At 48.3% G+C, this 25,113-nt stretch overlaps 1 protein-coding gene across 1 annotated transcript in view; it reads left to right on the top strand.

Annotated features, from left to right (window-relative positions):
- The first annotated feature begins 20,752 nt into the window (after positions 1-20,752).
- Positions 20,753-25,113, top strand: part of ECE1 (endothelin converting enzyme 1) — a 93,336-nt gene continuing 88,975 nt past the window's right edge. Inside the window, exon 1 of the mRNA XM_090268737.1 lies at positions 20,753-20,862. Within this exon, the coding sequence (XP_090124863.1) occupies positions 20,860-20,862 (3 nt within the window). The 5' untranslated portion in view covers positions 20,753-20,859. The remainder of the gene's footprint in view (positions 20,863-25,113) is intronic.

Genomic DNA, 25,113 nt, shown 5'->3' with positions numbered 1-25,113 from the left:
ACTCATGGTTTTTTATTTCATTTAATCTGTTATTACTATTATTTATTTTTGACTAGAGGGAGCCTTTCCAAGTTGGACATGACCTTTTGACATGTACCCATTATTCTTTAAGCATTTCTTGTTTGCTCTTACAATAACATGATCTAGGCTCATTTTCTACTTTTTCTGCCCCAATCGTAGAATCAGCCTTTCATTCAAGAAGACCTGGTTCTTTTTAGTGGGGAATGGTAGTTAGAAACTAGGATCTGAGTACTGGGTGTGCTCATTGCTACTGGAGTATTGCTGCCCCCTAGGCCCTCTCAGTGGATAGAGCTAGAGACCATATGTCACTCTCTTTACCCAACTCAAGCCTCAACAGTCTACACAGGCTGTCCCTCTACACAGATGTCACCTGGTTGTACCTCATCTAATGGCTTTAAGAATATATATATATGTATACACACACACACACATATATATATATATTTATTTACTTATTTTTTTGGTAAGGGAAAAGAATAAAAAGGAAGAGAAAGCTAATTTCTTATATACTTTAGCATTTTATTTTTATGTGTTTTTAATGGTTTTTATATTTTCCAGTTGTTACTGCCAATATGGGAAAATGCTACTATTTTTATAGGTAGGTCTTCTATCTGGTAATTATTGCATTGCTTTTCTGTGTAGGTAACTGTGTAGTCTTCAAGTAAAGACAATTTTCTCTCTTCTAGTCCTTATAGTTCTTTTGTTTTTCTTTGCAATGTCACCTAGAACCCCAAGCTCAAGTTAGTAGCTGTGATATCAGCATCTCTGAGTTGTTTCTTATCTTAGAGGCACCATTTGTCTGTTAAGAATATATTTGCTCTAAATTTTTGGCATATAATTCTTATCAAATTTTGTAAGTTATTTTTCTATTCCTGGTTAGTTAAGAATTTTTAAAGACTTTTTAAGTCATAAATTATTGCTGAACTTATCAAAAGCCATTTGTGTGTGTGTCCCTACAGTAAAATAATCATATGATTGTTTCTCTTTCAGTTTTTAATTAACGTAAAAAACTTAATGAATGAATATTCTGAGGGTTAATTCTTTCTTATCTGTGACAAACTCCATTTGGCCATGATTAAAAACAAACAAACAAACATAAGATTCAGTTAGCCAATATTTTATTTAGAGTTTTCATCTTCATTGTTCATAGGCGAAATGAACCTATAATTATTCCAGTTTTGAAAGTAAGATGATACCAGCTCATAAAATGTTTTAAACAATTCCTCCCCTGACCCCCTGGGTTTTGTTTTTTATTTATTTATTTTTATTTTTTAGAGTTGAGACTTTGGTACCCAGACAGAGAGATGAATTTAACAATGATGACACAGAGAGTGACATATTCTGTCATGAAAAAGATCCCTCTTGGAGGTGGCCCCCAGCTGGACTCCTTTGTCAGGCAGAAGTGCTCCAGATACTGCATGGTTATTTGCACTTAACGCTGCCAACCAGAGAAAAGAAAACCTGGGGTCTCAGGTTCAAGTCTTTGCTTTGGCACAAGACTTTGCCTCTCCGACCTTATACATTGGGTTCCTCCTCCATAAAATAGGGGCAGAGGGTCAGGCAACCCTGAGAATTGTGCTATTCCCGACAATTGAGGCCTTTGTCATCCTCAGACACCCTCCTGGGGTTCCAGGCCAAGCTTCAGGACACAGGTAGACACTGGTGAAGAAGGGCAATGCTGGTCAGAGCGCTGTCCACACTGGCAGCCATGGCCTTGGTTGTAATCCCAGTCTTGGCCATATGTGCTCGTGGATCTCCATGTCTGAGAGAAGAGGCTCATGGTATGTCCAGTGCAACAACAGCCAGGGAAGTGAGGCACCTGGGAGAAGACAGAAGAAGAGGCTGCTTTACCACCTACTGGCAAGAGGGTCAAGCCTGGTGGGCACTGGCCCTACCCAAGGGCCTCCTTGGCCCTTCAGAGGCCTCATCTGGACAGAGGAGGGCTTAAGGTCAGGTGAGGCCAGCTCAGCCTGGCTTTGGCTGCTGGGTTATGGTCTCCCAGAGGCCTGGCAGACTCTCCCCATTCCCCCTCCTTTGCCTCTCCACCCCTTACCTCCCATTCTCCCTGACCCCCATGCGCCCCAGCTCCCAGCTGCTGACTCAGCTTTCTAACCTCCAGCCTGTGAAGCCCTACCAACCCCTCCACTCCTCAGCTCCCAACCCCAAATCCCAGCCTGAACCCTGCTCTTTCAGTTTCAGCCCAATTCCCTCTCCCTTCCCCATATTCACCTAAGCAAGGCTCACTCTCCAGCTGCGCTCTTCAACTCCTTCTCCCCAGAACTCTCTGGTAACCAGGGAAGTTCAGCCTTGGGCCCAGAGAAATAGCTAGTATTGGTCTATTTCCCTGTTCATTCATCCAGGCTGCTCTGCCCTCTGCCCACAAAGCTGTCCTGACTCTACCCAGAGACACTCCATGAGTCCTCACCAGATTGCTCCCCACCCCACCTGAGCTGGGGTACCCCGCCCACTCCTAACCCTGTCCTTCACCCAACTGGAGCTCCGTGCTGGCCGGGGTGGGGGGCCTCCAGCCCACCCTCTTGCTCTCCCGGGTACCAAACCTGAAGGCCGGCATCAATTCCTTGCCCGCGAGGGCATGCTGCCACCTGCTGGTCAGTCTGTTATAAAACGCTAATGGCTTTCCAGGCAAACCCCAGTGGACTTGATTCAGTCTCTGGACACTTGATTTCTCTCTCAGCAGCGCTTGAAGCCGTTGACCACGTCCTCCTTCTGGAAACACTCCCTCGGCTGTATTTCTGGCTCTGGCTCTCCTCCCAGCTCTCCGGCCTCCCCTGTCTCGTTGATGGCTCGCTGTAATTTGGCCATTAAATGCTGGTGCTCAACACTTGGTCCCAGATCCTCTTCTCCCTGCACCTCATTCTCTCTCCCTGCGTAATCTCGTCCACACCCACAGAGATGCTGATGACTCCCAGATGTATACTTCTAGCCCAGGATATCACAACCAGGGGCAGTGTGGCCCTCCAAGGGACTTTGAGCAATGCCTGGAGACATTTGTGGTTGTCACAGCCAGAGAGGGGTGCTACTGACATCTAGTGGTACAAGCCACGGATGCTGCTAAATATCCTACGATGCACAGGACACAGTACAGAATGACCCAGCCTCAAATGTCAGTAAAGCCAAGTCTAAGACCTTATTCTAGACCAGCTTCTCCTCTGAACCCCAGGTTGGCACACCCAACTGCTTGTACCACGTCTCCGCTTGGGTCTTCAAACACCCCTCAAACTCAGCCTGTCCAAATCGAACTCATGATTTCTCCACCCTGATCCTCCAACAGTCCTCCCGACCTCAGTGGCACCCCATTGCAAGAGCCACAGCTTGGGCGTCACCCTGGAAACCTTGCTCTCCCTCACCTCCACATCCAGTCCATCACCAGGCGCTGCCCGTTTTCTCTCCTCGGCATCTTCCCAACACCCTACTCGGGCCGTTTCTTCAAATACATCTGGTTTCCTCCCGCCCCAGAGCCTTTGCATATGCTGTTCCCTCTCCTTCCTGTCTCTGCTCCCTTCACCCAGTTAACTTCTATTCATCCTCGAGATCTCATCTCAAATGTCACCTCCTCAGGAGACCCTACGTGACCCCAGAGGCCAGGACAAATTCTGTGATAAACCCTCTCAAAGTGAGGGTCTCTATCTTGCAGGAAACTTAGTCTGACTTGTAATTTCCTTACTCACCCATGCAATGACTTGTTTAATATCTGTATCTCTACTTGACTAAGTGCCCACCAGGTCAGAACCACATCTGTGCTCACTCACCGGCCCCTAGTGCAGGCCGGACACCTGCAGGGGCCCAATACAACCTTTGAAGAACCGAGTGAGTAAAATCATATCTTTCCACCTGGCCACTCAACAAACCACCTAAAGAAGAAGCGCCCGAGTCATCACCTTTTCTTTTCCCACAAAAGGCATTGCCTTCATTCTGTCCTTATTACAAAAGCGATCGTGCTTGCTGTGGAAAAATCAGAAAGCACAAGCAAGAGGAGGAAAGTACCATTCTACTGCATATACTATTCTTCAAACTCCTTTTTACCCTGAACAATAAAACATGAACAATAGGTCTAGATGTGAGCAAGTAGCAACATTTCTGTAATATTGTTTTTCCTGTGTAACATCCCCTTCTCTGCAAAAAGCACAGATTCTTTCTCAATAGATCTGCTGCCTTAGATACCTTGGCAGCTCTTTAAAGTACAGTTTTCAAGCACCAGCTGAGTGGCTCAGTTAGTTGGAGCATTGTCATGGGCATCAAAAGGTTGTGAGTTTGGTCCCTGGTTAGGGCACATACCTAGGTTACGAGTTTTGATCCCCGGTGGGAGGCAATTGATTTATGTTTCTCTCTCACATCGATGTTTCTTTCTCTCATTCTCCCTCCTTTCCTCTCTCTCTAAAATCAATAAACATATCTTCAGGTGAAGATTATAAATAAGTAAATAAATGAATAAGTAAATAAGTAATAAAATATAGCTTTCAGGCTCCACACCCAGAGCTTCTGATGTGGGAAGACTTGTGTGGATCCCAGTTAAATAAGGATTGTTTCTTATTTAACTTCCCCTGGAGATTCTGGTGGGCCTGCCAGGATTAGAAACCACCCATGAAAAGCAAATCCTCTATTTTTGGCCACAAAGGGAACAGTTGCTTCTGGTTGTACAGTGATGCACATCCTCATGGGTGCTCTAACAAACATCCTCTATTTCGGAAAGCTGATTCCCAGGGGGCATTGCGCACTGGTAAGGCCAGCTGGGCCAGGATGCCCAACCACTCTGAGTTTTCACCCCCTTGTCCCCAACAGAGCTCTTCTCCTGAGTTACATCAATATTGACTTGATCTGGGAGCGGGAAGGCACTGGGCAGTGGAGGAGCCTGAGTTTTATTTCTCTATATACTTTTCAATGCTTTGATTTGGGGAAGACTGGCATGCATTACTTTGGCAATTAAAAAAAGAAAAGCTAATAGGATTTTTTGGGAATGTCAACTGGGCTTTCAGCCCAGATCTCATTTTCTGAGCTTCAGACCCTGCTCTCCAGCTGCTTACTTGATATTCCCTCCTCGGTGGTTGAGCAGACATCTCAAAATTAACACACATGAAAATTCATGGGGCCAAACTCTCATCCTCCCCTCTCAAAGCTGCTTCCCCGACCAGCTGCTTGGGACTGAGGCAGGGACCTCAGCACCCTCTCCCTCACCCCCACATCCATTCTCCCCAAGTCCCACAGATTCTGTTATACATTCCAGTTCAGATCGGTCCCCCTTTCTCCATCCCCGCCACCATCACCCTAGTTTGAGCTGCATCCAACACTCACCCCCAAACAAGCCATTCTCCCTGCAGTGGCCAGAGTGGTCTTTAAAAACCTAAGTTAAACCGAGACGCCACTCCACTCAGGACACTGATAACTTCCTGTCATACTCTGGATGAAATCCAGATCTTAAAGGGAACCCGCCAACCCCCCACGGGGTCCACCCAGCCCGCCGTCTCTGCCACCTCACCCCTCTGGGCTCCAACAGCCCAGGCCTCCATGTGACTCTAGGAGAAGAGCTTCCAATCCAAATGCTTCACACATCTCTGGAACAGTCTTCTCATCAAGCCTCACCATCTCTTGGCTCTCAAGTTGGATGCCCTTTTGCAGAGGGGGTTTTCTTGACCTGATGTAGGGTAGAGTCCCTGCCCATCCCCTCTCACAGTTGCCTGTGCTTCTTCATAAACCTCAGCCACCTTTTGTCACTATTTGTTTGTGTGGAAAACGGGCTGGAGCTCCCTGAGAGCAGAGACAGATGTGGCTGTTCCCCGTGAACCCAGCACTCGCTGGGCACCTGACACACAACAGGAGGTTCTCAGTACATATTCATTAAAAGGGGCCAAAGGAGCAGAGGTAAAGGTGATCTTCCCCCTGTTTTAAAGGGGAGCCAGCATAAGCCTGAAATGTACAGGGCCTTGATGTCACCCAGCAAGCCAGGGGAGCTCGGGGACAGTGCTCCCTCAGCATCCCGAGCTGCCCATCATTTAAACTCACCATGTCTCTGAGCATAAAGGGCTTATCTCCCCATGTCACAGATGGCCCATAGAGGTCCCTGACTTACCCAAAGGCACAGGGTTAATTCACAAAGAGAACCCTGCGTTCACGCCCTGGCTTCTCCATCTGTTCTTCCTTCTACAAAAAACGACAGTCCACTCATTTTTATTAAGTACCTACTAAGTGCCACGCTCTGTGTTGTGCTGGGAGCTGGGGAGGCAGGATAAACCAGAAGACAGATCTCTGCCCTCCGGGCGCCAACATCAAAGAAAGAAAAGCCCAGTTATGACTATGAATTCTGATATCAGACTCAGAAACTTGGCAAAGTGTTTAGGCGTCGTCCCTGGCATCCCCCTGGCTCCAGGCATCTGGAAGTTTCTTCTGCCCCTCCAAACCCTTCCCCAAGCCCTCTCACTAGCTGGCTAATGCTGGCCCCTGTCCCAAGGCTGTCAGCCGCCACCCCATTCGCAAGCGCTCACTTCACATCACCACTAGAGGGCAGTCGTTCTCCATCTCATGTTTCTACCAGCCCAGCCTGGGCCTCAGCTCCCACCAGAACCTGAGACAGGAGGGGAGAGAAGCAGAAAGAAAGTGCCCCTGGCTCTCCAGCTTTGTTTAGACAAGGGAAGAGTTTCTCAATGGTTTTTTCTCCATTGTCTTCCTCCCACTTTATTGTCTCCTTACTCACTTCACCCTCCTACACGGATCCAATGTGTCAAAAGTGATTTGGGATGTTTCGTGCTGAAGATTTCTCACTCTGATCAAACGGAGACATTAACTGAGAACAATCAACGTTATATCATGCGGGCAATAGCCAACATACTCAAAATACCCAAATCAATAAAGTTATTGGTGAAAATGAAAAACGTGTTGTTTATTTCACCGAAAAAAAACTAAACGGACTTTTTGGCCAACCCCATACTTCCTGTCACTATAGATTTACCTCTTCTGGAAGCTTCACATAAATGGAATCAGAAACTATGCAGTCTCTTGTGACTGGCCCCTTTTAGGGTTCATCCATGTTGTAGCATGGATGCTGAAAAACGTTCCATTGTATAGATAGACCACGCTTTGCCTGTTCATTAATCAGTTGATGGACATTTGTGTTTTTTTCCTCCTTTTTGCCTGCTCTAAATTATGCTGCTATGAACATGTGTATACAAGTTTTTTAACTGATGTAATTTACATATAAAATTCACCCTCTTAAAAAATACTACTCTGTGGTTCTTAGTATACTCACAGAGTTGTGCAACTATCGTCATTACCTAATTCCAGAACATTTCCTCACCCCTACTGCCCCTCCCTCCAGCCCCCGGGAAACCACTAATCTCCATTCTGTCTCCGTATTTGTCTATTCTGGACATTTTATATAAATAAAACCATATGACATGTGGCCTTTTGCGTCTAGCTTCTTCCACTTAGTACATGTTTTTGAGGTTTCTCCATGTGATAGCATGTGTCATTACTTCATTCCTTTTTGTTGATGAATAATATTACATTGTAACAATATTTATACGTTTGTCAGCTGGTAGACATTTGGGTTGTTTTCACTTTGGGCCAATTATGCTGCAAGGAGCGTTCATGAACAAGTTTTTGAGTGGGCCTGTGTTTTCACTGCTCTTGCATATGTATCTAGGAGTAAAGTTGCTGTGTCACATGGCAGCTCTGGGTTTCATCTTTCTGAGGAACCAGCAGACACAGAGTGCCTGCACCATTTAACACTCCCATCAGTCACACACAGAAGTTCTCATTTCTCCACATCCTCACCTTTTTCATTATAGCCATTCTAGTGGGTGTAAATGGTACCTCATTGTTCACTCAATAACCTTACTACGTACCTACTGTGTGCCAGGCCCTGCTCTAGGTGCTGGAGATTTAACAGTGAACAGGACAGAGACAGGAAAGCTGTAATGCATACATTAACAGGTCAAGTTCAGGAAGTCGTAAGTGCTCTAAGACTTGACGTGTGGATGGGGTGGGACAGGGACAGTGGTGGTGCAGTAGCAGTTCTGCATCATCTAGGGAGTCGGAAAAGGTCCTTCTGGGAAGATGACATTTGTGATGAGACTTAACGATAAGGAGGAGCCACTTGCTCAGCCCTGGAGGACAAGCATCCCAAATACAGGGAGTGTAGCTGGGACTGAGGGAGCCAAGTGGGGAGATGAGACGTGGTGGCAGAGGTGGGTAGAAGTTGATCACTCAAGCCTTCAAAGGCTACCAGGGGGGTCTGGGTTTAATCTTGGGCTTGGCGGGAAGCCGCTACCGTTCTGAGGGCAGAATATTTACACTCTGAATCCTGGGGGACTGATGAGGACCCCACTGGCACAGTCCAGGTGAAGGATGAAGGAGGCTAGGAGTGGCGTGGTTGGGTAGGGTATGCTTTGGTGCCAGAGCAGACCGACTCACTGGTGGACTATACATGAGAAAGGAAGAAAAGAGAGGCTTCTTCTTCCTTCTGGCCCTTCCTATTCAGCAAACATGCAGCGAGGTCTCAAGGCACTGATTTGACCCAGTGGACCCACTGGGACCAGGACAGATTCATCTTCTTCCCAGGACTCTCCCCTGACAGGAAATCACAGGGTGGTAGCAAGCTCCTGTGACATCCTAGGTCCTACCCTCAGCACTATGGGGCCTCAGAAGAAGGCCCTCACCCCTGCCCTCGGAACTCAAGCCTCAGGCTTCTGCTCTAACTACTGCTGGTCACCCAGCACCACTGACCAGTGCGTCCCCCTGAAACCGTGCTCCCTCCAGCTCCCCCTCCTCAGAGCCTTTCAGAGACCCTGTGTCCCTAGCAGTGGTCCCCCACCTCAAGAGATATATAAACAGGCTCCCCAAAATGAAGATCCTCCTGGCAAGACATTGTTGATTGAAATTGTTTTTATTACACTCTTCCTTAAAACCTAAAGCCAAGTGCCAATTCCTTGGGCTCCTATACAACCATAAAACCAAGTTCCAGATGAGATACAAACACAACTACCAATTCAATAACATTCAGATGAATGCCATTCATTTAAGGTGCCGGATGATGTCATTTTCCAGAATCAAAATCACGCCTTGTGCGTCCAAGGGTTTCACAGGCTGTGCCAGTGTGTGGTTTTTGTCTGCGTTTTGTTGTTACTTGGAGCTAAGCGGGCTGACTCAGTTTGCCCACCTCTTTTCCCACTTGGGTCAGGGGAAACCTCTGATGGGTGAGGACACAGGCTTGTTACTTGGCCTCCCTTGTTTGGACATGTTCATCCCTCTGCTTTAAGGATCTTCATGGACCCCAGCATTTGCACCTTGGGAGGCTCCCCATCACCCTTTCTCAAGCATATTTAAAATGTACCCACACTCCACATCGAATATAAATTTTTTGCAATAAAAAGGAATTTATTTTTTTAACTCCACAACTGAAACTATTTCAATGAATAGGGTGGTGTGTGTGTTGTTTTGGTGGTGGTTGTTACTTCTTTAGAGTCACAAAAATTCTTTATTTTCAGGTCTGAAACATCTCCCAGGCCCTTGGAGCTCTCCCAGGCCCAAGGGCTGAGCTCATGGCACCGGAAAAATAAACCAGCCAAGTCGAGGCCCGCTTCTCTCATTCTCCATCAACTGAGACAGTTAAAGTGGGGCACCGGCGCCAACCGGACCCCCAGCGCAGACCGACGTGGGCACTGTGACAGGGCTGGCGGTTCTAGGTTATGCGGCCTGGGTCATTCACAGGAGTCAGACTGTGCTCATACTTGTTCCAGGCTGTCACGGAAACAAAACTCTCACATTATGAAAATCCTTGTGAAGCCAGATTACTGGGAACACCCCCGTTTGAAGCCCCACAGCCTTCAAGGTCAAGCTGCAGCTCCCTGGCCTGGTATTCAAGTCCCGCACATTGCAGGGGTCTTTCCTGCCATCACTGCCCCCCAGGACGCTGATGTGCTCAGACCTTCTTCTCCACAGCCAGCCTCTGACCCTCCTGTTGGCTCTGCCTGGAATGCTCTCCCTACAGTTTTTTAGATTCTTTTATTGTTTTTAAAGGTTTTATTTATTGTTTTAATTTTTTTTTAATTAGTTAGAGGGGAAGGAAGGCAGAAAAAGAGGGAGCAAAACATCAATGTGTGGCCACTTCCCACACGCCCCCAACCGGGCCGCAACCCAGGCACAACCCCGACTGGGAATGAAACCAGTGACCCCATGGTTCACAGGCTGGTGCTCAATCCACTGAGCCACACCAACCAGAGCTGTTTTTTAAAGGTTTTAAAACATTGCACAGGTAATACATGTTTGCTAAAGGGAAAAAAATCAGAAAATACAGATACAAGAAAATAAAAATAGTAATCTTGTCACGCAAAAATAATCATAATTAACTAATATTTGACATATATATCCACTCCTTAAATTTCAGTTTTCCCCATGTGCATGTTTATATTAACAAAAATGTAATGAATGTTGTTTTCCAATGAAGTATTTTAAGCAAACAAAAATACAGATAATTACTACTATACCATACATTCATACTCACAACTTAGTTTTGACGAATCTTAACATTTTAGCATGTTTACTTCAGCTTTCTAAGAATAAATAAATAAATAATCAAGCCTAACCAATACGGTTGAAGCCCCCGAGTCTCCTTTACAATCCTCTTCCCCCTTCATTCCTCCCCCACTCCCAGACTCAATCTCTCACAAATTTGGGGCTAACATTCGTACTCAGGCTTTGCTACTGTTAAACTTCACAGGAACTGCGGAGCTCTGCATACATCCTTCTGCAGCTTGCTTACGGGTTTGACATTATTTTTGGAGGCGTATTCATGTTGATCCTTGTCACCTGACTTTCTCCACCCACATTGTCATTCAAGATTCTGTGGAACGAAGAGGCCACAGTTACTTTACCTATTCCATCGGTGATTGCTTTTGCAAACCATGCTGCAGAACATTCTGGCACAAGTCTTCTTGCATATGGGAACACGAGTTTCTCTGGGATAAATACCTAAGATAGAACAGCTGAGTGGTAGGGCACGTGCAATAGCATAACCGTCCCTTTGCTCAATTCAACCACAAGTCATGAGCATTTTCTAGTTCAATAAATATCCTACATCAATATAGTCTTAACGGTTATGGAGACTCTACCAAAAATTTCTCAATATAATTATAATAGGCATAATTTGTTTCTATTAAAATCTACTCTGTGAGGGGATATCTTTGTAGCTATATTTTGTGCATATCTTTAATTATTTCTGTAGGAGAAATTTCTAAAGGTAGAATTTCTGGATTTTTGAAAGAGATGTGTGTTTTCAAGACTAGCTTCCCAGGGAATTCTTGAATGAACTGCTCTGTCCACCTGCTTCTACCTCCTACAAGAGCGGAGATTTCCCCAAATCTGGCCCATCCACCTCTTTGCGAACATTTGTCTCTAGAATCTTACCCGTCCGTATTCCCTGACCTCTCCTGCCCTTTCTCCCTCAGCCAAGCTGTGGGCTTTGGACACCTACAGCCCATAATGACTCTTGTACGGCATTTGTCACTTTCTCATTTCCTCTACAGCTGTGCTTGTATGTGATTTATCTTCTCCTCCAGTGCAAGTGTTTTAACGCCAGGAACTCTATTTTCTTTGTTGTTATTCTGTCATAATTTACACATCACCCAGGAACATTTACAGCATCCACCGTAATCACATGTACAGACTGCTTAAAATATATATGGAGCACAGGAGAATATTGTACAAAAATATTCTGAGTCCATGAGGTTACTGCATTTCCATTTCATTCCACTCATCTGACATTTGCTGAAAAGGCTCTCTGGGACAAGAGCTATGCTAGACCCTGGGAAGCAGAGGCCTCAGACCACAGTCCCTGCTCTCTGGTTCACATTCAACCAAATGCAGTTCTGAGCATCCTCTCAGCCAAAGCAAAAAGGGAAATAGGATGTACTGCATCTGACTTACGATTAAGGAATAAAGGCCATTTCAGCTGAGAAAGGCCCTTTACACTGATACTAAAGTACAAGAAGCCTGTAGAACTAAACACCTGAAACCTACGTAATTTTATTAAGCAATGTCACCTGCATAAATTCAATGAAAAAATGCTTAGCAAAGTACCTGGCAAAGTAAGTACCAAATTAGAGTTATTATTATTTATGACCACTGTATTGTTCTAAGAACAAATAATGCTTTAAAGACAGATTAAGGAGTAGAATCCATATGTCAGAGGCTGTTAAAATACAGGAACATCTTGCTTGGAATACCTGCTCTATCTTTAACGTAACTCTGCTGTCAACCAGAAAGAGTTTATACAGGTCCTCTGCACAGAAGTTAAAAAAGAAAGTGGGGCAATCTCAAGAAACTGATCTTAATGAAATGCAAACTATAAAGTCAATGGGATTAACTGCAATAACCATTTAAGTGTTTTAAAAAATAAAATACAAGAAGCCTTTGTCACAAGGGTGCTGCTACGTGAGCCTGCATTTTGGATGATCTCGTTAGCAGCCTTTTACAGACAATGCAAAGACGCTCCCCTACGTGTGCGGTTAATTCCTCCGTCACCTCCCAAGAGAGCCAAGGGCATACCAGTAAGGCATCAGTCAGTAAAGGTCCTTCTCGAAACCGATGCCAATACCAGTCACACACCAGCTGCCTGGCATGTCTGCACTGGCCTGCCTCTGCCCAGGTCTTGGGTCACAGCGGGTAGTGGAGACGCCTGGGCACGTGCTAGGTGAGAAAGCAGCTGAGGTGTTGGTGCAACATCTGCCCCACCCAGGCTCAGCAGTGCGGGCTGCCAGGGCGGTCACAGGCTCCAAGTGGACCTGCCTGACCACGCCTCCTCCTCTCTTATGTTCGGGACCTGAGGGTAGAGCTGGATTCAAACCCCCACGATGCCACTTCCTAGCTGTGGTACCTTGGACTCCACTCAGCCTTCTTCTCATCTGCGGGATGAGGATGCGGGTATATGGGAAAGAGCAGATCTGGGATTAGAACCCACATCCACTTAGCTCTGAAGCCCTAGTCTTTCCACCGTGCCAGGGTGAGTGGCTTCTTGCAACGCGCCTCCCGAAGGGCTAGTTCAGTGTTCTCAGTCCTGGTTGTGCATCCAAATCAGCTGGGAGCTTAATAAACTTTGGGACCCACCCTCAGAGATTTGGGTTTAATTGACCTGAGGTGGAGCCCAGGCACTGGTTCATTTTAAAAGCTCCCCAGATGATTCAAATAGGCTGCCAGGGTAGAGAATCACCGATTCAACTCCTTCATCTCAAAAATGAGGACACTGATGCCCAGAGATTCCGAGTGACTGCTCCCATCCCCAAGGTCCCCTCAACAACTTGCAGCTGCAGCTGTGATCTGTAAATTCTCCCTCCTGAGCGAAAGAGCTCTAATGAGGATACAGGAAGCAACAGTTAACAGGAGGAGATTTGAAATCAGATAGAGGTGGGTTCAATCCTGGGTTGTCACTTATGGGCTGTGTGGCCCGAGGCAAGTCACTTTATCTTTCTGACCTAACAGTGTATGCAGAGAGAAGGTGCTCATTTGACAGGTCGCATCTCCTAAAAGTGACCTTCAGTGCAGTTTGATAGACATTCATTGAGCACCAACTGGCCCCCGTTTCTGCTGCTACGGGGCAGCGGTCAGAGCTGGGCTAGACAGAGTGGGAGGTACTACGTAGTGGTAACATAAGGGTCTGGGGCTGTGGTGGTGGGAACACAGATGGGGGAGCCCTAATCAGACCGGTGAGGAGGCAGGGGTGTGGGGAACGGGGGAGGGGGGTGACTGCATAAAGGGCCTCTTTCCTAGAACCTGGGTTTGGCGAATGAACAGTTATTGAAGAACTGTTTTAAGTTATATCTTTTGCATTTGTTAACTCACCTGATCTTTAAAACACCCTACTCGGGGGGGGGGGGGTCCCTCACTTCCATTTTAGAGACAAAGTCCAGAGAAGCAGAGCCTTGCTCAGGCTCACTCAGCTGAGGCCAAAATTGACTCAAGGAATATGACTGCAGAGTGGGCGCTCATCCTTGGCCTCTAGCCCTAGTCAGATGGGATCTTTGGGGGGTCTCGGCCCACCCACTGGCCTGGTGGAAGCCTGAGATTTTATCCTTGGCTCTGAGTGGCTGGGCAGCCCCTTACCCCGGGCGAATTTCCACTTGAGTCAGTGGAGCTGAGCAGCCTGGTTCTGCATCTGCCTCAGATGCCCTTCTCAGCCCAAAGAGTGTAGCTGCATCTGTCCAAGATGCCCGGGAATGGGGAACAGGCCCTGGCCCAGCCATGCCACTGAGGCCAGAACCCCAGGAAAGCTAAGAACATAAATATTCAGGCCTCAGGAGAAAAGCCACTTCCCTCAGTGGCAAGGCCGTGCCTGGCCCCTCCGCCCCCACCCCCCGCGCAGCTCACCCACTGTCCCCACTGCCCTAGGCACTGTAGCCACTGGAACCTTCTGTCTGTCCTGCTCTCTTCCCACGTCTGGGTCCTTGCACAGGCTGTTCCTGCTGCCTAGGGCCCTCTTCCCATCTCTCTTGACCTGTGCAACTCCATCTTTCACACTCAGCTACTCCCTCGTTCGCACCCCTGGCCTCCCTACCATGTAGAATATCTCCAGCACCAGGCACCTCTTCCCATGTGATGAATCACAGTTGCCAAGTTGCTCTTGACATCCTCTCCCTCCTGCCTGACCCTCCTTCCCCACCTTGGCCTGTTCCTATACCTTATCCCATTGCTCTGCTACCTGACTCCAGCTGCCAACTAGCAGATTCACATTACAAAATGTTTTTGTTTTAATCAACATCTCCATTTACAAAAATGCAGTGAGGTAGGTGCTCAGCATTAAAGCAAACGATATAAGATGTCAATTTTAAAAGAGCGATCAAAAGCCATTAAAACAAATAGGAAGAAAGTTATTGGGCATCTAGACTATATTAGTTACTGAGGTTGAAATATACATATCGAACTTCCTGGCAGCCACAGCAAGAGGGGAAATGTACTGAGATAGAGTAATTTCTAGAGTGAGTTGGTCCCTTGGAAAAAAAAAAACAACACATCCTTATTCTCTTCGTTGAGAAGAGCTGTGTATAAAACAGCTCCTATTGGCAGGGAAGACCTTTAAGGAAATGGTTTTCCACTCTCTCTGTACTCCTGTGCCCTCTGACGGTGTCCCTGTGTGCATCCCAGTTAATTCTCGGGTATTTTTGCTGCTTCACTGCTCCAGCCTGGCCTCCTTCCTCAGCTGTCTTTACCTGGCTCTGGACTCTGCAAAAGCAGTAGGTCTCCCATCAGCAGAGGCATTCAGACTTGGGCTGGGTGACCCTAGTGGGGAAAACTGCAGAGGAGATTCTTAAACCCCAAGAGGGACTAGAATAGATAACTTTTCCCATCTGGTTTGGGTCCAGCCTATAGAATCTGTGAATTGGTGTCTGGGTAACTGAGATGCAACCGGGGCCCCCACCACAACTCCAGCTCCTGCATGGTCCTTCAGAGAAAACACAGTTGCGTTTAAGTCCTAGGACACAACTTAAAATCCAGGCATTATCCTGGGTTAGTGACCATGTGCCACTCAGCTTCAGGTTCTTAATGTAGAAAACGGTGACAAGGAACGTGGGATGGGTTCAATGACAGCGCATGTTGAACTTTTATTTGGGTATATCCCTACCTGATCACAAGCAGAAACAGATTTGAAACTGCTTACAAAAATCAAATAAAACTACGTTTACCAGAAGACTAAAGTAGTAGGTGTGATCTCATCCCAGCTCCCCCTTGCTGGCTATGTGATCTTGGGCAAGTTGATTCCCTTCTCTGAGCCTCAGCTTTCTCACTTGTAAGCTGGGCTAATAGTAGTACTTACCACCATTGGGCTAATGTAGAAGTAAATAAATTTATATGAAAGAATACTTAGCACAATACATTTTAGGAGTTGTTATTATCATGTAATCTCATTTTTATTTGTCAAAAAAATAATTTGGATAAATCTGAGCCACCTTGAAGCCAGTCTCAGATCCCTGCTGCATTAGAAACACCAGTTCCTCCTCCCCTCAAAAAAAAAAAAAGAAAAAAAAATTTAAATGTTCAGACAATTCTTTTGAAAATGTTAAAGCAGATTTCTTTCATAATCTCAATAAAACTTCCTAGCATTCCTTTTCTTCTGTTTCTTTTTCTCCCTTCTGCCCCCGCCCCCTTCAGCACCACAGCCCCCAAGTCTGGGTTCTGAGACCCGAGTCCCTGAAGTGCTCTCTCAAAGCTCAGCCTGCACTGGCTCTTACCTCCTTGGCCCTCTTCCCCAGCCTCTCCTATCTTTTTCCACCCAGTGACCTCTGCCCTTTCTCTCCTCCATTGTTTTTTCCCTTCCCTCCACCCATTATCCTGACCCACAGGACAAAGCCCAGCTGAAGCTGCCTGATCTGCAAAGTTTCCTTCCTCAAAGAAGGCAGGGAGGCTATAAACAGGCTAATAATGCTTTACCTCTCACGAAACAGACACACATCTGTTAATACAGCCAAGTGCAGAATTGCATCAAGGAGTTAGCTGTGGTTAATATCTGATCAGTGGGACTTTTTCTATCATATTCATATCTGTATTGTATCATTTTACAGCGAGCGTGTATTAATTACATTTGAAACCAGAAAATCAACAATTTTATTTTACTTTTGAAATTAAATATGGAAATCAGGGCAAAGGGAGAAAATAGTAGGAAAAGTAAAGCAAAAGCAGAGATAACATGAGTATCCAAAATATATTCCATTGGTCCTGTATTTAAATCATGTAAAGTGAGAGGTTTGGGGTCCAGCCCACACTTGATAAACCACAATTATTATTGTTCAGGGCTTAAGGAACTTCTATTCCCTGAGAAACTCAAAATGCCTGACGGAATCAGAGTAGCTGGTAACCCAGGGGGAAGGAGCTCTGACTGATACATGCTGGTCCCCAGCCCCACCCCAGGTCACTTCTCTGCAGGGTTGGACGAGTCAAATAGTCTAATTGGGTCTGACAAGCTCTGCCTACCCTCTTCTCTACTAGCCTCCTAATGGACTCTTCTGACATCTTCCTGACCACATCCTCTTAGACAGGCTGGTGTGTGTGTGCGTGTGTGTGTAGTCTGTTCCTAGAGGGTTTGGAGACCCCCTGGGAGCCCTAGACTGTAGTTTCAGTTTAGTTTTGGAAGATAAAACAAAAATTTTAAAGTTAAATAGCTCTTCAAATGTGTCTCAGTCTGTCTGCATGTCTGTGGGCTGCTCAATTTGTCCAGTCTCTTATCTGACTTGGTACATGGCACCAGTCCAAAAAAATGCATCTGTCAACCACCAAGGATTCTTGGGGCACCTACTGTATACCAGACACTACCGAACATCTATTCTGTACAAGATGATGACACAGGCAAAATGGATGAAGAATACCAGTAATAGCTCTTGCTATTACGAAAGTCCTGTCAAATGAAAGCCTCTCCACAAATTCTGGGGGATTCTTCTTGGACCCTGGTGAATCCTGAAGCTGGATTGGCTAGAAACCAGACCTAGACTCAAATGTCAGGGGCCTCTGAGACCTGTACTCTCTGTAGCCTGGCCAATCAGAACCTTTGGTGACAGTGATTGACTGAGGAACAGCCACACGTCTCAATAAGAACCAATGAGACTCAATTCGGGAAATGAATGTTGTTGCAACTGTTCAGAAAAAGAGTCTCTATTTCTGGCAGTGCTGTTGAGAGACTAGGATGCTGGCAGCCTTCTTGAGATCATGAGGAGAGATCCTGCCAGAGAATGAGGCCAGCAGAGAGGGAAACAGTCTTGAGAATCAAAGAGAGTGACATAGAATCCTGATGACATCATCTGAGCTCCTCAATGGAGCCATGCCTAAAGCTAGCTCCACCCCTGTATTTCCAGTTTAAATAGCATTTTCTGTCATTTTGAGTCCTGGTGCTCCAACTGAGCAATGCTGTGCGTCCCCCTCCCCCTAAAAGGGATCTGAATATTTGGAGGGAGCACCCCTCACCTCCCAATCTTTAGGAATGTGACAAGGGAAATGTTTTCTCTTGCCACATAGCCACTGTGCTAGTCAGAGAGCATGTGAGTCCGCAAATGCCAGCTGAAGCAACACGATGCCAGCATAGGAGTGATTCCCCCAGATGAGCTGCGCCTCCTTAGGGAAGTCACCGCCTCCTCTGAACATTAACTCTCACTTGCAGTGGGGGGTGGGGTGAGAATCATATCTACTTCATAGAATTGTTCCCAGAAGGCTGTTTGGAGGAGGTGAGCTATGAGGATCCCTAAGGAGTTGGGAGTTAGGGTCTGAGTTGGCAGCAAACCTTCTCACTTGTTTTCCTCTGGATAGTGTAAGGCCAGGGACTGCCTCTGTTGGAGGAGCCTGGTGGGATGGAGAAGACTTAGCCATAATGTCGGGAGGCCTGGGTTCTAGTTCTAAAGCTGTTGCCAATTCCAGAGAGTAGCTTTGGGCAAGCTCCTCCCCACTGGCAACACGCCCCTTTCAGAAGGGAGAAAGCCACGCCCCCTCTTGTTTTCTTCGTAGAGCAGGGATCACATCTCATTTCACTGCTGTATTCCCAGGACTCAGCCCGGTTCCTGCATTGCTGATAGAACATTCCAGGATTACCCTTGTATGAGTCAATAAAATGTGGTTAAGAGATGTGACCCTTCTTTTTTTCTTCTTGGAACATCTTGGACTATATAATATGTAGAGAAAAACACAGACAGGTTCTAAGGAGACTTCACAAACTAAGCACACCCCTCTACCCAGCCCTTCCCTCCTGAAACGACGTTACTAGTACCCAGAAGTCTCCCTGAGGAGTCATTCCCTCCAAAAAGGTAACACTAGTCTGACTTCTGATAGCATAAACTAGTTTTGCTTATTTTTGAACTTTATATAAATGGATGGGTGCTTAACGTTTTCCAGTGCTTTGAAGCTTACCACCAGAGGTGTTATTAACACAAACCTCTGTGCGGGAAGGTGGGCAGGCATTACAAATCCCATTTTACAGAGGAGAAAACTGAGGCTCAGAGAGGAGAGCGGAATCCTCCACAATCACATTGCTGGCAAATAGGGAGCAGGATAACTGGGTTCCTTTTTCGTGTCTCTGGATCTCAGGCATCAAGCTGAGATTCTCAGGAAGATATCTGAAGAGTGGCCAGGAATCTGAAACCAGCCCAGGCCTGGGCAGCTGGTTGAAGTTGCCCATCCTCCAGGATGGAGTATCTTGGCCACAGAAGATCTGGGCACCTTCAGGGCATGGCCAACCCTCCCTTCTCCACCATGCTTCCCTGTTTTGCACTCAACACACCTTGTGAATTTTGACAGGTGACCCTCCTCCCTGTGTCTTCTCCACAGGGAAGAATTTGGAGTGCTGTTCAATGGAAGGGCAAAGAGTTACTTCTGCAGAACTCCCTCCCTACTCTCCAGGTTGCCTAGGAGCAGATGGTTCCTTCTGGAGGGTAGCATGGGGTGCCTAGATCTCTAGTCTGCACACCCAGAGTCACTCTGAGCCAGCTCCTGAGCAGAGCTTATTGTCAGCTGCTCCTGCTCCCTCTCCCGGCAGTAGATGGCCTCTGTCCTAGAATCCATTTCTGTCCCCAGCCAGTTCAACTCCCTCCTACTCCCCCACCCCAAGTCTCTCCTTCTGGCCCATGGACTCTTATACATCCTTCAGGGCCCAAACCCCACCTCTTCCAAGATGTCTCTGTCTCTCCTGAACGATCATTTACTACACCCCCCTACACGTTACTTTTTCTTTCTCAACACAACACAAATACAGATGACCACAAAGTCACACAAATAAAACACACACACTTTCACCACACACAATGTTTTCATTTCTTTTCCTTGCAAACTGGGCTGCATACAAAGTACCGAGTCCCCGCCTGGCCCCTCGGGTGCGCACAGCTGCACATGCACACGCGGCAGCCACTAGGACTTAGTCTCTACCTGTTTACAATAGTCACAGAGCCTTTTTCTACCACACCAACAGGCATGTACAACAGGCCCCCAATGTACAGGTCACACATCATACAAATACAGCAACACACATTTTTTTCTGTGCCTTTCTCTGTCGCTCAACACACTAACACGACATACATGTAGTTTCTCCTCTGGACATGCAAACACAAAGGCACAGAGGGCCATCTCGGTCCGCCTCTCTGCTTCCCTCCCCACCCCCTTCTCTCAACCCCTCTCTCACTCCGACACACACACACACACACACACACACATACACACACACACTCACACACGGAAGCACGCAGTAACAAATCCCAAATATAGTCAGTCTCTGTCTTTCCGGCACATAAACACTCAGGCACGCGGGACCCATCCCTCCCCTGCTTTTGCTGCTTCTCCTCTCCTCTTACACACACACACACACACACACACACACACACACAGCTGCAGCGCCCTAGGTCACAGTCCCATGCAGGCGCCAGGCAGGAGACAAAGGTCGCCGAGGCTCCCGGTGCCTTGCACCCAGCACAGCAGAGCCGCTCCCAGGCTCCGCCTTTCCCCAAAGCGGGTCTCAGCGAGGTGTGGACCCGGCACCCGGAAGTCTGAGACCCAGCCGACTCTGGCCCTCGGGGGTCTGCAAGCCGCTCAGGCTAGGGCCCCAGCGCGCCAAGGGTTAAAGAGCCGGCGGCGGGAAGGAGGTGGTGGGGGAGGCCGGGCTCTGGCTGTGATTGGCTTTGCAGCCAGGGCCCCGCGCCCCGAGCCCCGCTATTGGCCCCTCTCCGGGCCCGCCCCTCCGCCCCCAAGACTCCGAGCCCGAGCCGCGCTCGCCCGCAGAGAGTTGAGCGCGCCTCCGGGGCCAGCCAGCAGCACAGGCACAGGAGCGCGGCCGGGAGCCGGGAACCGCGAGCCATACGGAGCGGAGCGCGCGCTATGGTGAGTGCCACGACGGCCCAGCTTCGACGGTACCAGGCAGCGACGCCGAGGTGGGACGCGAGGCCCGCCGGGTTCCCGGGGGACTGGGCGCCGGCTGCAGCTCTGAGAAGGCGTGGAGTCCGGGGGCGCGCGGGCAGGGCTCGGCTCTCCGGGCGGCGCCGCGCTCGGTTCCCTCGGAGGCGGCCGCGCCGAGCCTGGTTTTGGGAAGCTGGACCCTGCCGGAAGTGGAGGGCTTGGGGTGGCCGAATCGGTTCGGTTGTGGTTCTGGTCTAGGGCCTTCGAATTCCCCTGGACCTGGCTGGGCTTGGAGACCCCGGTTATCCAAGCTGGGTCCTGAGCGGGTGTCGGGGACAGTTCCGAAGCGGCTCTATCCAGTTGGACCTGAGTGTCCTGGGACGCCCGGTCGGCCTGGGGCTGAGGCTCAGCTTGCAGCATCGTGGGTGGCCGCGCCAAGTGCGTTGAGAGGGCTAGGTCGGGACACTCTCGGACAACGATCCCCCTCTGGCCTAAGGAGGCGGAGAGCGGAGACTGGGCAGCCAGGTGGGTTGCTGGCAGAGGCCAGGGGACACTTGGGAACTGTGCGCCCAGCAATCTGGTCTCCCCAGCACCTTCCAGTAATGGGTCCTCAGAGGAGCAGATAGGCAATGGCATCAAGGAGAAGGGAGCTGAGGAGGGACACTTGGGCAGGGGGAGGTTCTGAAGCCCCACGGGAGAAACCCATTTGGTCCAGGCTGGGCTAAATTTTTTAGAGCTGTGTTTAGGGAGGGGCCTGTCTCTGGAAGGACAGCCAAGACCTTCCAGTCACCTCTCTAGGGCCTGATGATTGACTCTCCGTCATGGGGGTCAAGACCACCTACTTGTCTTTGGTTTCTTTCCCCATGGACAGGCTCCTCTGATTCTCTCCTAGCCCTGTTCTGTGCCCTGTGAAGTGCGTACAAGTCACTATGCAGGGCCAGAAGTGGGCATGTGCCAGTGATGGCGGCTGCCAGTCCTAGGGATACAGCCACCATTTCTCTGTGACAGTGCTGCCAAACCTGAGGGGGCCTAGGCGGGGGCATGATAGGACCCCCTGTAGACATAAAGCTCCCCCTAGTGACTCCTCAGGACCAACTCCTGCTCTGCCCAGAGCTGGGGTCCCCTTTCAACATTCCTTTCCTCCTCACCTCCCTAGTATCTGCCTCCTCCCCCTCCACCTTGACTTCTCCAGAATCAGTAATAATGAAATCATGGTTTGACTCCACACCCAGAGGTGCGTAGAGCTCATCTTGGATCCAGCCAACCTCTTTGGTCAGGAACCTCTCTCCTGGAATGCTCTGCTTGGACATTTTCGGTGGCAGAGAGCTCACTCCCTGTGGACCAGCGCTTGGCTTACTGTCTCAGAATATGGGCCATAAAAGGGAGTGAGGCTTTAAGATCCTATTATCTACTCTGCCTCCAAGCCCAACCTGACCTGTTAGAAAGAAAAGTTTTTCCTCCTTAAAAAACCCCCAAAGAGAGGTCACCTTGCCTTGGTGACATTTTTCAGAGCCTTGCAACCTCAGACTCCCCCCACCCCCGCCCCAGCCTGTCACGGAGACCCCAAGCTTTGGCATCAAACAGATTCAGGTTGAAATTCCAGCTCCTCTACTTCCCCACAAGTTGCCTCCTCACCTCTGACTATCAGTTTCCTTATCTGTAAAGTGAAGTAAGCCTTATCTCCCAGGGTGGTATGTGGATTCGGTGAGATAACCCCCAGGGAGTGCTCTGCTCAAATACAGCTTAGTTTCCTTTCTTGTCCAGCCATAAAGCTCAAGTTGAGAAGTTCTGCCTGATATCTAGCCTATCTGCTAATCTGGAAAAAGGATTAAAGTTGATCATGTTGTAGGGAGAAGAAGCACGCAGTGATACTAACAGAATTATTCATTGACCATTGTTCAGCAAAGGTTTATGGAATACTTTAATGGTACATGATATGCCAAGCCCTGTGCTAGGGAGGAAAAAATATGTCATAAACACCATGTTAAGGAAGCTCCTACCAGTCCACATCTGCATCCTCAGGCGAGGGGATGTATCTTGGGGGGAGTAAAGACATTGTGCCGGCCCGGCATCCCTCCTGGCTGGAGAGATGAGAGGAAGCTTCACTGTGCAGGTGGCATCTGAATCGGAAAGAACATGAGGTAGGAAAACCTGTGTGAGCAGAGAACCAGAGGCAGGAGAGCACAGGAAATGCTCCTGGAAAGGCAGAGTGGGGCTTCCCTGGCACCCGGGCATGAAAGCCAGGAAGAGGAGTAAGTGGGCAAGGGAAATTGCTGGGGCCAAACAGTCCAAGGCTTCGGTTGGCTGAGGAGCTGGAGCTGCACTATGGATTGTTGACCCGCATGTGGGTGGGGTGGGGGCTGACGTCAGGCTGCACCCCCTGCCCCCACCCCTGTCGTTTTGGTTTCCCTTAAACACTAGTCCCTGTGCTTATTCCTAAGGTGGGAGTGATTCAGGGCTGCTAAGATGTTTATTCCTTGGATCTCCTGTTCCATGGGTTTTAAACAAATCCAGCATTCCCTCCCTCCAGCATGGCCAAGTTTCCCCCGGCCCCCACGTTTCTAACAGGATTCGTTTGGAGAGTGTGTGTGTGTGCTCTTTCCTGTTGTCCTGGCTGAATCTCCCTGCCGGTCCCCAGCTCCCCACCCAGGTCTCTAACCCGTTGGCAGGTAGTCAGCACTGTTCTTAAAGGCCTCACGTGGAACCCCCACCCCTTGCCCGCCCAGTGCAGGCTTGGGATGAGAGTTCTGAGCAGACTTTTTATATCTTCTGTCTCCAGTTATCCTCATGCCACTCTGCAGCAGGCACAGAGAGGTGAAGGAGATTGCCCAGGGCCACACAGCAAGATAGAGCCAGAGCAACCACAAACCTCCTGGATGTTTGGAGGGTTACCAGGAGACAGGTTGGGGGGAAAGAGGCCCAACCCAATGTTTCCAGTCACTGTTGTGGCACCTTGAGAATGTTCCTTCACATTCCAAGTGAAGGACTGAGCTTAAAGCTGCAGCTGAGGGGTGGGAATCATCTTTACTGTGAGAGGCTGAATTGAGGACAGGGTCCAGTCCCAAGGTTTGATGTGTCACCTACTTCCTTTCCTACCAGGTGGGGCAGAGTTGCTCTCTTCTCGGGAAGTCTGTATGGGGTTCCCAGAGCATAGGAGTACCTTCCCCTGGGCAGACATGTCTCTGCTGGTAACTGGGTTACTTACTTGAGTTACCTTGCATTGCTACAATTTTTAGTAAACAGGTATACTTTCAACTTTTGATAAAGGTGAATGCGTTGTTTCTCAGAAAGAATTAGAGAGACCAGGCCATGTCAGGGGAGAAACATGATTTGAGGGACAAGAAGGCTACAGGGTGGGTTTGGCAGAAAGTTTCAGGCATTAGCCAAGATAACGAGCTTGGCTGAAGTCCACACTTTAAGGGAAGAACCATTAGTAATCGTTTATTGATGTTCTGTATTTCCTCTCAATTTTTTCTTTTCAGTTAACTAGGCAGCACCCTCCTATCCTCAAAGTGCTTCATTCATTCATTCATTCACTCATTCATTCACCAAGCAGATCTGCCTGGCACAATACAAGGCTTTGGGGCTGTAGTCAGTGTGAGTGAGGCTGATAGGTCCGTCTTCCACTGGCTGGTGGACAGGCAGATATGGAGCAGGAAATTACAAGTGCAGTCGCTGTTACCAAGGAGGTGCAGTCGCTGTTACCAAGGAAACACGAAAGGTGCTATGGTGTAGATAGGGAAACCTGGCCTGGGGATCAGAAGAGGCTCCCTGAGGTTGTGCCATTAAAGCTGTGGCCTAAGAATGAATGGGACCCAGTAGAACATTCCAGGCAGAAGAAGCAGTTATGTGCAAAATGAGACAAAATATGGTGTGTTTGAGAATTAATTCATCTGGAGACTCTGAAGACAATGCTTGGGAGGTGGCCAGGGGCAGGTGCATACAGGGAGGGTCTTCTTAAAGATTTGGGCTCCAGCCCTGACTGGTGTGGCTCAGTTGGTTGACAAAGCAAAAGGTCATTAGTTCAATTCTTGGTCAGGGCACGTGCCTGGATTGTGGATTCAGTCCCCCCGTGGGGAGTGTAAGAGAGGCGACCGATTGATGTTTCTCTCTCACATCGATGTTTTTATCCCTCTCTTTCTCCCTCCCTTCCCCTCTAAGAATAAATAAATAAATTCTTTAAAAAAAGAGTTGGGGCTTCATCCTAAGGGCTTTGGAGAGCCACTCAAGCTCAGA

This window comes from Furipterus horrens, unplaced genomic scaffold (genome assembly GCF_987537825.1).
Source record: "Furipterus horrens unplaced genomic scaffold, mFurHor1.1.pri manual_scaffold_3, whole genome shotgun sequence".
Classification (NCBI taxonomy): Eukaryota; Metazoa; Chordata; class Mammalia; order Chiroptera; family Furipteridae; genus Furipterus; species Furipterus horrens.
The sequence above is the reverse complement of the archived record's forward strand: the minus strand, read 5'-3'. Positions and strand labels throughout refer to the sequence as shown.